The sequence below is a fragment of the Lipotes vexillifer genome, unplaced genomic scaffold (assembly GCF_000442215.2).
Source record: "Lipotes vexillifer unplaced genomic scaffold, Lipotes_vexillifer_v1.1 scaffold75, whole genome shotgun sequence".
In the NCBI taxonomy this organism is placed as follows: domain Eukaryota; kingdom Metazoa; phylum Chordata; class Mammalia; order Artiodactyla; family Lipotidae; genus Lipotes; species Lipotes vexillifer.
The window spans coordinates 1,685,314-1,699,049 of NW_006771517.1; the positions used below are offsets into that span (position 1 = coordinate 1,685,314).

A 13,736-nucleotide genomic window follows, 5' to 3' on the forward strand; every position below is an offset into this window, starting at 1 on the left:
AAAAAAAAAAAAAAAAAAAAGAAGCAAACATTTTAACACTATTAAAAATGGAAAACCAACAACGACAGCCATGAAATCATGAGTTGAAGTAATGGCTATATTTTCTAGTATAATTAAAAGAAAACAGCTATTAAAATAAAACATACGTGTCAGCCACTTAAAATCATCTCATATACCACCACTCAGATATGCAGTGCACCGTTTGGAAATACTGAACTGGAGAATCCTGGCAGAAGCTAAAATCGAAAAAAAAGGCCATAAGAGGCTGCGTATACATAGATGATATGAGTTATGCAGAGAAAGCCGGTAACAGAGAGGAGGATGGAGAGAGGCAGAGATGTCACAGAGAAGGAGGCAGGTTGACAGAGATGGAGACACAGAAAGAGGTGGGCACAGAAGCGAGTGAAAGTGAGAGAGAAACAAAGACACAGAAGAACCAGAAACAGAGACAGAGCCAAAGAGAAAGAGAGAGAGAATGCACTCATACAGGCAGAGATGCAGAGACAGCCAGAGGCAGAGAGAGAGGGGAGGCGGCGGGGCCCGAGGGACACACCACTTTTGCCCCAGCCACGCGCACTGAATCCTCCTCCTCCCAGGCTGAGCAGCATTGGTCTGGGTTCTCTGCAACCACAGGAGGGACGTGACCAGCTCGCCACAGTCCTCTGGCCAGGTTGCCCAGCAACTGGACAACAGTTGGCTCCCACAGACCAGGAACACACTTACCTTGATTTCTACAGGGTCGTTCTGGTGGAAGTTGATTGGTGCGACCCCAGGAACGTAGAAGGCCCCGGTATCACACGTGAGAGAGAGAAGCAGCAGGGACCACGGCAACCAATCCTGCTTGGAAGAAGAGAGGTGGCAGTCGGAATGGGGGAAAGAGGTGAACAACCCTCTGGGGCACCGTCACATCTGCTTTAACTGACACAGTCTCATCCCCACTCTGAGAAGCCTGAGGCCACCCAAGGGCTACCCTCTAAATGCCCCCAAGGGTGCTATGAGGCACTGATCCTGCACTTCCAGAAACAGAGCCACAAAGTGAGTGCAGTAATTAACAGGTCAAAAGGGCAGACTAATACAGGAGCCACGGCTCCCCACGCTTCGAGCAATGTTCCTTTCATCATGTCACATGTATCACTGTCCTGTAGGGCCAGCAGGAAACAAAGCTCCACAGTGTCCCATTAATTCCCATTTCTCCACATAGCAACGGGCTTGCTTTGTCAGGAAGCTCCTATGGTACCAATACATTTTCCTACAAACCGTCTCCAAAATTGTCCTGACCTCGCCGCCTCCCATCCTCTGCCTCCTCAGCTCCGTTCACACCCGCCTTCGTGTCTCCGGACAGCAAGTCCTTCTCCACCCCCTCAGGGCCAGCGCCTTCACTGCTCCCTGTCAGAATGCCCTTCCCAAAGGTGCCTGCCTGGCTCACCCCCTTATTTCATTCAGGTCTCTCTCAGATGTCACTTCCTCAGAGAAGCCTCCACCGACTAGCCCGTCTAAAATGGCCTCCTCAGGGCTCCTATCACCCATTCTCCAACCCCTTGCTCCACTTCTCTTCATGGACTTAGCTAATTGGCATGGACATATGTATCTGTTTACTTGTGTATTATCTGTCCCCCTTGACTCGAATGTAATCTCTGTGGGAGCAGGGACTGTGTCCCCAGTGCCTGGCACCTGGGAATCAAAGGCAAGAAAGATCAATTACCCACCTCAAGAAGTACCCCATCAAAGCATCTCTTTCCCTTCATTAATATGCTTTGCCCCCTCAAGGTACTAGAAGAGCTTCTTTCCCTCTGCCTGGCTTGAACAAGGAACTTTATCGTCCACACACCTGGATCACCAACTCAATTGCGCGGCTGCATCTGCCTTCTCTCTCCACCCCTTTTACCGCTGTGGCATTTCAGACCCTCATTTCCTCCCATCGGACACTGGCCACAGCCTCCTGATCACCTTGTCCCCGCATCCTTCAAGTCACCATCACCACCACACACACACACACACACACACACTCTCTCTCTCTCTCTCTCTCTCTCTCTCTCTCTCTCTCTCTCTCTCTCTCTCTCAGACGATTCTTTCTGGAACTCAGTGTTATAGGGAATCACAATCACTCAGGGGCCTTGCCAAAAATGTAGACTCATCTGTGTTTTTACCAGGAGCACAAGTTGAGGAAAACTGGCTTTCAAAGTTTAAGGTTCTGAGCTTGTGCACTAGTTTAGATACAAAGCCTGGTCAAACTCTTAAAAGCAATATATTCATAGAGTGCTTTCCTCTGATCTGCTGTGATGTTTATAAGTATCTGTCAGCTGATGTGCATTATGAAATATGAAATAATAGTCTGACCCCAACAAAAACAGTGAAAAATGGCTAAGCCAGTTGTATTGAATCTGGCAATCACAAGGTCAGCAGAATTAGGGGTGAAAGCAAGATCTTTAAAAGAAATGACAAGACAAAAAGGTGGAAAAATGTCTCATGGGGTAGGATTCTGTATAGGAAGTCAGTATGTTCCCCGCCCTCTGTCATTTTTTTAAACTTTTTATTTTTAAATAAATTTAGATTTACAGAATATACTATGAGAGTTCCCATATACTTTTCATCCACTTTCCTCTAATGTTAACATATTACATAGCCATGTGTAAGAGAGGCTTTTAAAAAAATAACTAGGTTAAAAAAGTTTTGAAAAAGCAAAACATATACAGTAAATATTTGCGAAGATTATGGAAAAACCCGAACAAACTTTTTGGCCAATCCAGTAATTCAAACAGTACAAATGGGTATAACCATGAAAAATAAATCTTCCTCCCTCTTCAGCTCCCCACAGACAACTGCTAGCACCAGTTCCTTGAAAATCCCTCTGGAGATATTCCATGCACATACAAAGAGAAGCCTTTAGTAGCATGGGCTTGCCTTGATACAGCAACAACAAACAGATTTTTATTCTTTCTTTCTGTGAGAGGAAGCCTACTGACTGTGGGCTGGTTACAGCTTCTGATTTCCTCTCCATCAAGTGGAGCATTTCCTCCACTTGACCAGTCATCAGAAGATTCTAGCCCTCCCTCTTTGCTAGGCCTCACTGGGCAGTCCTTAGATTGAGTGCTTTGTGTGAGAGAAATAAATCCTGTCCTTTGTTTTCCTCAAATTCCTCTTTGAGCCTGAATTCCAGTTAACTAAATGCAAGGAAGACAAACCCTGTACTACTGACATCAAATGTCAGCCAAAAGTCATTTAAAAATAATAACCCAACTCTAAATTTTTGAAAAATGATACAGAAAACAGACAATCCTCACACATAGATACTATCAACAAATCACAAATCAATTTATCTTATAGGAAGGATCAACAGATGAAAAATGGCAAGAAGTATTTCCACAATGTGCTAGAATTTTTGAATATAAGTTGGTAACCAAAAGCAATTCAGAAGTTCAGTGTAGAATTAATGACTATACCAAGATGATACCGTTAGTTTTAGATATTAAAATGTCACTGTTTCGATATTTTCATATGGCTGGAGGGACTGTAAACTGAAACATTTCTGGGGGGCAATTTGACGCTATCAAAATCCTCCCCCCAAAAAAGTCCCCCAGAAGTGCATACTCTTTGACCCTGCAATTCTACTTCTAGACATGTTAAGAAAAATATGACAAATATGCCAAAATGTACAAAAAAGGATGTTCACCACAGGGTTATTTAAAATAGTGAAATAGTTCACAACTTACAACAGTTAAAATGTCCAATATTAGTGGAATGGGTTAAATTATGGTGTAACACTTATCCTTTTATGTAGTCATTAAACGTGATGATATACGTCTTGAGTAGAAATATTCAAGCTTTAGATTTATGTAGAAAAAGCAGGGGATAGAACCCTGCTCAGCAAGATATGCCCCTCTTTTTTAAAGTTATGTTTGAGAAAATGAGGTGATGTTTTCCTTTTTTGCATATCTGTATTTTCCAGTTTTTCTTTGGGGATTATACATATTTATACCACTTAAGAAAAATAATAAAATAAATTAGGCAAAAGAAAACATCGCTGTTCTGAACGCCTAGGTTAGAGCAATTCTAGCTTGGTATGGAAAGAACTCTACCTGCTGGCCCCAAGATGCCTTTCCATCAGCACCTCCCACCTTTTCTTTCTAAGCCTTCAGGAAGACCCCAAGTTTGTCTCTGCTCTTGGTAAGCAGACTTGCCCAGGTGAGGCTGCCTTCAAGGCCTTTGCTCAGGCTGTTTCTGACACTTGCCCTTACCTAATTCAAGTCCTACCTACACTTGGAGGTCCAGTTGAAATGTTGCTTCCTTCAAGAACCCCTCAGACCCCCACAGGAGGAATTATCCTCTTTCTTCTTTATTTTTCAAGGCACTTGACGAATATCTCTATGATGACACTAGAGGCAAGAAATTGGAAACTACCCAACACCCAAATGAACTTTCACATCTATACATGTTCAAAGACTGCTGCTTAAGTTATTTGGCAAGTATTTAAATCTGTACTTGTTTAAGGCCCTACTATAGCACTTTTCATGTTGTATTATGGTTTAAGTATCTGCCATCTCTCCACCTGCACTAATCACTTGTCTGGCTTTGTTGATGTGAGTACTCAACAAATCCTTATCAAACAGGCTAACAATAAGCATCAACTAACCTCTGATCTATAAAAATATAAAATCATACATTCACATACAGGTTGAATACTATGGTTCTTAATCTTTGCTATATCCACTTGATAACTGATTTTCTTCAAATCCTCAAATTTAAGGAGTTCTTGACACCTCCCACCTTTCCAGCTGTCCAAGGACCTACTGTGAGAATCCCTGAGACATCTATTACCTCTATACCCTATCTGTACATCTAGGATACTGGTTCTCAACCCTGATGCACATTAGAATAACCTGGAGAGTAAATGGATTAAATTCCCAATCAAAAGACATGGAGTGGCTGAACTGATAAAAAAACAAAATCCAGTGATATGTCACCTGCGAGAGACACATCTAAAGACACACACAATGAAAGTGAAAGGATAGAAAAAGATGTTCCATGTAAACAATAACCAGAAGAAAGCAGGAGTAGCTATACTTATATCAGACAAAATAGACATTCAGTCAAAAGCTGTGCCTAGAGGGCTTCCCTGGTGGCGCAGTGGTTGAGAGTCCGCCTGCCGATGCAGAGGACATAGGTTCGTGCCCCGGTCTGGGAAGATCCCACATGTCGCGTAGCGGCTGGGCCGGTGAGCCATGGCTGCTGAGCCTGCGTGTCCGGAGCCTGTGCTCCGCAACGGGAGAGGCCACAACAGTGAGAGGCCTGCGTAACGCAAAAAAAAAAAAAAAGAAAAAAAAAAGCTGTGCCTAGAGACAAAGAAGGTCATTATATGATGACAAAAGGGTCAATTCAATAGGAAGATAAAATAATTATAAATATATATGCACCCAACATCAGAGCACCTAAATATATAAAGCAAATATTGACAGATCTGAAGGGAGAAATTGACAGCAATGCAATAATAGTAGGGGACTTTAATATCCCAATTACAATACTGGATAGAACATCCAGATAGAAAACTGTTAAACAGCTGACTTGAACAACACTACAGACCAAATGGACCTATATATATAGACATATATAGAACCTTCCACCCAACAGCAGAATACACATCTACTCAGGTGCACATGAAACATTCCCCAGGACAGACCACATGTTAGGCCACAAAACAAGTCTTAACAAATTTGAAAAGAGTGAAATCATCCCATGTATATTTTCTGACCACAAAGGAATGAAACTAGAATTCAATGACAGCAGAAAATGGGAAAATCTGCAAATAGGTGAAAACTAAACAACACCCTCTTAGATCAAAGGGGAAGTTGAACAAGAATTTTAAAGGTACCTTAAACAAAAGAAAAAAAATGCCAAAATTTACGAAATGCAACAAAAGCAGTACTAAGAAGGAAGTTTACAGTGATAAATGCCTACATTAAAAAAATAACCCTCAAACAAACAACCCAACTTTACATCTCAAGGGACCAGAGAAAGAACAAACTAAGCCCAAGTTAGCAGAAGTAAGGAAATAATAAGATTAGAGCAGAAATAGATTGAAAAGAGAATGTGAAAAAATAGGAAAAAAAAAAAAAACAGAACTGTGTTGGTTTTTTGAAAATACTGACAAGCCCTTAGCAACACTAAGGAGAAAAAGACTCAAATAAATAAAATGAGAAATAAAAGAGGAGACATTACAACAGATGCCTAAGAAACAAAAAGGATCATAAAGGTCTATTGTGGACAATTATAGGTCAACAAATTGAATAAAAAGGAGACAATCAGTAATCAAAAACCTCCCAACAAAGAAAAGTCCAGGACTAGATTGTTTTAAAGGTAAATTCTAACAAATATTCAAAGAAGAGTTAATACCAATCCTTAAACTCTTCCAGAAATACAAGAGGGAACAATTCCAAACTCATTTTATGAGGCCAGTATCACCCGATACCAAAATCAGACAAAGATACCACAAGAAAAGAAAACTATAGGCCAATATCCCTGATGAACACAGATGCAAAAATCCCCAATAAAATACCAGCAAATTGAATTTAACATCTTGCTAAAAGAAGCATACACCAAGATCAAGTGGGATTTATCCCTGGGATACAAGGATGGTTCAACAAATGCAAATCAATCAATGTGATAAACTACATTAACAAAATGAAAGAAAAAAATCACATAATCTTTTCAATAGACACAGAAAAAACATTTAACAAAGTTCAACATCCATTCATGGACTTCCCTGGTGGAGCAATGATTAAGAATCCACCTGCCAATGCAGGGAACACAGGTTTGAGCCCTGGTCCAGGAAGATCCCACATGCCATGGAGCAACTAAGCCCGTGTGCCACAACTCCTGAGCCTGCATTCTGCAGCCCGTGAGCCACAACTACTGAGCACACGCTCCACAACTACTGAAGCCTGCACTCCTAGAGCCCGTGCTCCACAACAAGAGAAGCAGCTGCTATGAGAAGCCCGCACACTGCAACGAAGAGTATCCTCCGCTCGCCGCAACTAGAGAAAGCCTGCGCACAACGAAGACCCAATGCAGGCAAAAAAAAAAAAAAAAAATCCATTCATGATTTAAATTCTCAAAAAAAAAAGTATAAAAGGAACTTACCTCAGTGCAATAAAGGCCATGAATGAAAAGCCCACGGTTATCATTATTTCTTGCTAATCAAAAATATATGTGTTCTACCTCCTACACTGCTGGTGGGAATGAAAACTGGTGCAGCCACCATGGAGAACAGTATGGAGGTTCCTCAAGAAACTAAAAATAGAGTTGCCATATGATCCATCAATCCCACTCCTGCGCATATATCCAGACAAAACTATAATTTGAAAAGATCCATGCACCCCCTATGTTCATAGCAGCACTATTCACAATAGCCAAGACATGGAAACAACCTAAATGTCCATTGACTGATGAATGGATAAAGAAGATGTGGTAAATACATACGTGTGTGTGTGTCTGTGTGTATACACACACACACACAGACACACACACACACACATATACACACAATGGAATATTACCCAGCCATAAAAAAGAATGAAATAATGCCATTTGCAGCAACATGGATGGATCTAGAGATTATCATACTAAGCGAAGTAAGTCAAAAAGAGAAAGACATATACTGTATGATATCACTTATATGTGGAATCTAAAATACAACACAAATGAAAATATCTACAAAACAGAAACAGACTCCTCACAGAAATAGAGAACAGACTTGTGGTTGCCAAGTGGGAGGCAGGGTGGGGAAGGGAAGGATTGGGAGGTTGGGATTAGCAGGTGCAAAGTATTACACATATGGTGAATAAACAACAAGGTCCTATTGTATAGCACAGGAAACTATATTCAATATCCTGTATTAAACCATAATGGAAAAGAATATGAAAAAGAATATATATATATGTATAACTGAATCACTTTGCTGTGTAGTAGAAATTAACACAACATTGTAAATCAACTATACCTCAATAAAATTTTTTAAAATATATATGTGTTCTAAATTTCCCTTCCTAGGAAGCCAGAGTCCAGACTTTTTGCCTTATCTGATATGTGATGTGAAGCCAGGGCAGAGGATTACAATCTCTTATGGTTATCAAGCCAATTAAATCTAAGAAGTTACTCCAGTTCTTTTGAAACAGAATCCTCCAATCTTAGCAGAGAGACACTGCCTTGGGGAACTCAAGGGCTCCATGAGAGCTCAGGTTGCAGAGGAATGAAAAGCAAATCCTGAAAGACTTCAATACCCTTTTGTTCCAAAGTCTCAAACCAATGGAGCAAGTAGACACAAAAAACAAACAAACAAAAAGACATAACAAAGAAAATACCCTAGCGGAAAACAACATTAAAAAGTAACAAGAAGCCACAGAGTCACTGAGCACCTAAAAGTAGGTACAAGGCACTGTGGCACAAACAGTCCCTTCCTTCCATTTACCAAGTCCCTGCTTTGTGCTAAGCACTTTACAAACACTGACTTGCACGATTCTGGCAACTATAACTGCCTGGGGATTTCTATCACCATTTCCCAGATGATTGCCAATTAACCTGAGACCCTGAGATTATATAACTTGCCCAAGATCAGAATGTACAGGAACAGGTATGCTCTTTTCAGGCAGGTGAGGTGCATTAAAAAGATGATAAACATGTAATGGTGATTTCGATAACAATGGCAGCTAACATTTACTGGATACTGATTATGTGCCAGGCACACTTCTAGGTTCTTTTCACGCAATAACCCAATTAATCAATTAATCTTGACAACAATCCTATGACATAGAGACTCTTACTATTCTCATTTCAGAGATGAGGAAATTGAGGCTCAGAGAGGCGGTATAACACTAGTTGGGTCAGGATTTATGTCCAAGCAGTCTGACTCCAAGGCCCATGCTCTAACCAGTACAGAAATCAGCTCACTACATTGAACACCTACTATATGTCAGGCACTGTGCCAGCCTCACAGAATGCACACCCACGAGGAGCTTTCAGCCAGCTGGCGGACAGGGACAAGTCATCAGCCAATGGCAATACTAGGTTCCAGATGCTATGGAGGGCCTAGTCTCTTGTCCTATCAGTTAAGAGGCTAAGAAGTACACAGGAGCAGCAACAAGCCCAGTCTTAGAGGGATGGGGTAGAGATCTAAGAACTCAAGCCTACCCAGGGCCTGAAGGGAAAGGAGAGGGAAGAGAGAAGTGTTCCAGAAAGAGCAAAACACAGGCACGAAGGCCTGGGGGCAACCATAAGGAGTTTATGGCAGGTGATGTGTAGGCTGGTACTTCTCAAACTTCAATGTGCATACAGATCACCTGGAGGGCTTATTAAAATGCAGAGTCTGATTCTGCAGGTCTGGGGTGGGGCCTGAGATTCTGTATTTCTAACAAGCTCCCACGTGATGACAACATTTCTAGCTCATGTGAGCAGCAAGCATGAATAGGTCTGTGTAGACAGGAGACTGGAAAACGGGTAAGGAATACATCACACAAAAGCTACACTGAGGAGTTTGGGCTTTCTCCTTAGTGCATTGGGGAGACACTGAAGAACTTTAAGTAGGAAAGAGATACATCATATCTGCAGTTTTAAAAATGACTCTGGTTACCGAGTACGCGTGTGTATGTGTTCGGGGGAAAGGTGCGTGTGTGCAGCACATTTCTGCTCCAGAGACAGTAATATCCAGCCCGAGAGAAGTTACATATAAATTCTTGGTCAGATGTGAACAGAAGCAGCAGCCAGGTGGGGAAGCAGAATGGTAGGCAGTGGTTCTGAAACTTGAACAGGCAAGGAAATCACCAGGAGGGATTATTAAAACAGATTCCTGGGGCTTCCCTGGTGGCGCAGTGGTTGAGAGTCCGCCTGCTGATGCAGGGGACACGGGTTCGTGCCCGCGTCCGGGAAGATCCCACATGCCGCAGAGCGGCCGGGCCAGTGAGCCATGGCTGCTGGGCCTGCACGTCTGGAGCCTGTACTCCGCAACGGGAGAGGCCACAACAGTGAGAGGCGCGCGTACCGCAAAAAACAAAAAACAAACCAAAAACCCCCCAAAAAACAGATTCCTGGGTCTAACCCCCAGAATGTCTCTTTCAGTAGTGCTGGAGCAGGGCCTGAGAATCTGAATTTCTAAAAGGTCCGCAGGAGATGCTGGTACTGCTGGTCTTGTCTTGGGATCACACTTTGAGAACCACTGGTGTACTGGAAAAAGCACAGGCTTTGGGGGCCATACAGATATGAATTCAAAGGCCTGACCCACCACTCCCTAGCTGTGTGACTTTGGGCAAGTTTTTTAAACTCTTTGAGTCTCTGGTTCCTTATTTGTAATAAGAAAATAGTAATACTGAACTCATGGCAGGGCGGTTGAGTGATGATGGTGGTAAGGATTAAGTAAAGTACATAGAGTGTGTGCTTGATAAGTCAGAGTGGCTTTGCTCTGGGTTGCACCGGAAGGCAGGACCAATGAGTACACTGCAAGGAGGGAGATGCATGCTCAATCTAAGGAAACTTCCAACAAGAGAGTTATCTAGCTAAGGAAAAGGCCATAACCATGAGCAAATCAGAGAGAAGGAGGTGACCAAGGAAGGAGGTGAAAGGGGATATCCCTACCCTAGTGAGGAGAGTGAACCAGAAGCCTCATTACCTCCCATGAAACTCAAGAAATTCATGATTCCCTTGAAAATATGGGACATTCCATCAACCCAAGCAACCTAAAGGTTGAACAAAACAAGGCAAAGTTCCACCCAGAGTTGGGTTCCATAAAGACATCTTTTGGGACTTCCCTGGTGGCGCAGTGGTTAAGAATCTGCCTGCCAATGGAGGGGACATGGGTTCAAGCCCTAGTCCGGGAGGACTCCACATGCCGCAGAGCAACTAAGCCCGTGCGCCACAACTACTGAGCCTGCGCTCTAGAGCCCGCGAGCCACAACGACTGAGCCCACATGCCACAATTACTGAAGCCTGCGTGCCTAGAGCCCGTGCTCCGCAACAAGAGAAGCCACCACAATGAGAAGTCCATGCACCGCCACGAAGAGGAGCCCCCGCTCACCACAACTAGAGAAAGCCTGCGCAGCAATGAAGACCCAATGCAGCCAAAAATAAATAAACAAATTTATTTTTAAAAAAGACACCTTTTGAAGAACCTCAGGGTCAAGTAATCCAGGAGGCCAGAGAGGGGAAGTGACGTGTTCCCACAGCAAATTATCTGCAGAGTAAAGGAAGTCCAGCTGTACCAAACCTGGCAGAGCTGAGTGATCAGAAGTTTGTCCCCACTATGGGAGCCATGCTCAGAGATAATTTTAGGTCATGATTAGAAGTATCCAAAGAAGAACCTGATGGCACAGATTAATTGCTTTTTGTCTCCCTTTACCCTCCCTCTCTAATTCTTTTCCTCTCCAATACTTTGTCTTCCTTGTCCCTCCCCCAATTCAATGCTTTACTACCAAAAAACAAATCACTCTAGTCAGTTTCACACTTATCCTTTACTTCAGGATTATTTTGAAAAGAAAAATAATGAAGGCATACTAGTTCTCCTAAATATTAAAATACAGAACTATCCAAACTTGTATTGGAGAAGACAGAAAAGACTTCAACGTAGAAACTGAAATAAGAGCAGTATTAGAAGAAAATACAGCTATACTTTTAAACCATCTTGACATGGAAAGTTTTCTAAGAAGAAAACAAAATCCAGAAGCTATTAAGAAAAAGAATATAAAGGAAGAAGGAAGAAAATGAAAAAAAAAATCACCATAGAAAAAGAAAAAGACAATTTGAATAAAAATATTTCCCACACACCTGACAAAGGACTAATTTCTTAAATACACCAAGAGCTCTTACAAACCAATAAAGGACAAATAACCCATAAGGATAAGAATGGGCAGTTAAGGGCTTCCCTGGTGGCGCAGTGGTTAGGAATCCGCTTGCCAGTGCAGGGGATATGGGTTCGAGCCCTGGTCTGGGAAGATCCCACATGCCGTGGAGCAACTAGGCCCGTGTGCCACAACTACTGAGCCTGTGCTCTAGGGCTCGTGAGCCACAACTACTGAAGCCCGCGTGCCTAGAGCCCATGCTCTGAAACAAGAGAGGCCACCGCAATGAGAGGCCCACACACCGCAGAGAAGAGTAGCCCCCGCTCGCTGCAACTAGAGAAAGTCCACGCGCAGCAATGAAGACCCAACACAGCCAAAAATAAATAAATAATAAATAAATAAGAAGTATTAAAAAAAAAAGAATGGGCAGTTTAAAAGAAAATGGTTCAAATGGTCAGACAGAAAAAGATGCTCAACACCATTCATAATCTAAAAACTGTAAATGAAAATAATGACATCTTTTTTACCTTTCAGAATCACAAAGTTTTAAAAAAATCTGAATACAGTAGATATAGGTAAATTTGGGGAGGGCAATTTAGCACAATATATACTTAAATGGAAGGTAGAATTATTATTGAAATACTGCCAACATAAGATATTAAGTAGAAAAAAAAAGTAAGATGCACAGCAGTGTATGTATAGCATAATCTCATTTGTCTAAATAAATTTTTTAAAAGAATGCACCAAAGCCAAAGACATCACAAGAAAAGGAAACTACAAACATTCCTCAGGAACACAGAAAAATCCTTCACAGAATATTAGCAAATTGAATCCAGCAACATATAAAAAGGTTTACACATCATGACCAAGTGGGGTTTAGCCCAGGAATGCAAGGTTGGCTTAATATCTGAAAATCAAATAATGTAATACACCATATAAATAGAATAAAGGACAAAAACTATACAATCATCACAACTGATGCAGAAAATGCACTTGACAAAATCCAACACACATTCATGATAAAAACTCTCAACAAACTAGGAATAAAAAAGAACTTCCGCAATCAGATAAATGGTAGCTTTGAAAAACCCACGGCCAACATCATACTTGATGATGAAAGACTGAATGCTTCCCCCTAAGAAGAGGAACAAGGCAAGGATGTCCACTTTTGCCATTTCTATTCAACAGTGTTCTATAAATGCAAATAATGTGCACTAAAGCTAATAATTAAAGTCATCCAGATTAAAAGGAAAAAGTAAAAATGCTTTTATCTGCAGATCACATATCTTGTACCTAGAAAATCCTAAGAAATCCACAAAACAACAACTAGAACTAATAAACAAGTTGAGCCAGGTCACAGACTACAAGATCAATATATAAAAATTAATTGTATTTTTACACACTAACAACAAACAATCCACAAATAAAATTAAGAAAATATTCCAGAGACTTCTCTGGCAGTCTCAACTACTGGACTAGGTTTGATCCCTGGTCAGGGATCTAAGATCACGCATGCTGCACGGTGCGACCAAAAAAAGAAAAGAAAAGAAAAGAAAATAGCTCCATCCACAGTACTTCAAAAAGAATAAAATATTTAGAAATAAGTTTTCAAAAAGGACTTGTACACTGAAAATTATAAAACACTGCTAAGAAAAACAAAAGAAGACCTAAACAATTGGAGAGACATTCCACACTGGATTGGAAGACAATATTGTTAGGATGGCAATTCTCCCCGGACTAATCTATAGATTCAGCGCAATCCCTATCAAAATCCCAGTAGGGGGCTTCCCTTGTGGCGCAGTGGTTGAGAGTCCGCCTGCCGATGCAGGAGACGCGGGGTCGTGCCCCGGTCCGGGAGGATCCCACATGCCGCGGAGTGGCTGGGGCCGGGGGGCAAGGGTGGCGGGGCGGCGCGGGGCG

The 13,736-nt window shown here is 41.9% G+C and overlaps 1 protein-coding gene across 2 annotated transcripts in view; it reads right to left on the bottom strand.

Moving 5' to 3' along the window:
- Positions 1-13,736, bottom strand: part of TM9SF4 (transmembrane 9 superfamily member 4) — a 57,343-nt gene that overhangs the window by 31,634 nt on the left and 11,973 nt on the right. For both annotated transcript variants that reach the window (XM_007446858.1, XM_007446859.1), the window contains exon 2: positions 724-837. In XM_007446858.1, coding sequence (XP_007446920.1) covers positions 724-837 — 114 coding nt within the window. The remainder of the gene's footprint in view (positions 1-723; positions 838-13,736) is intronic.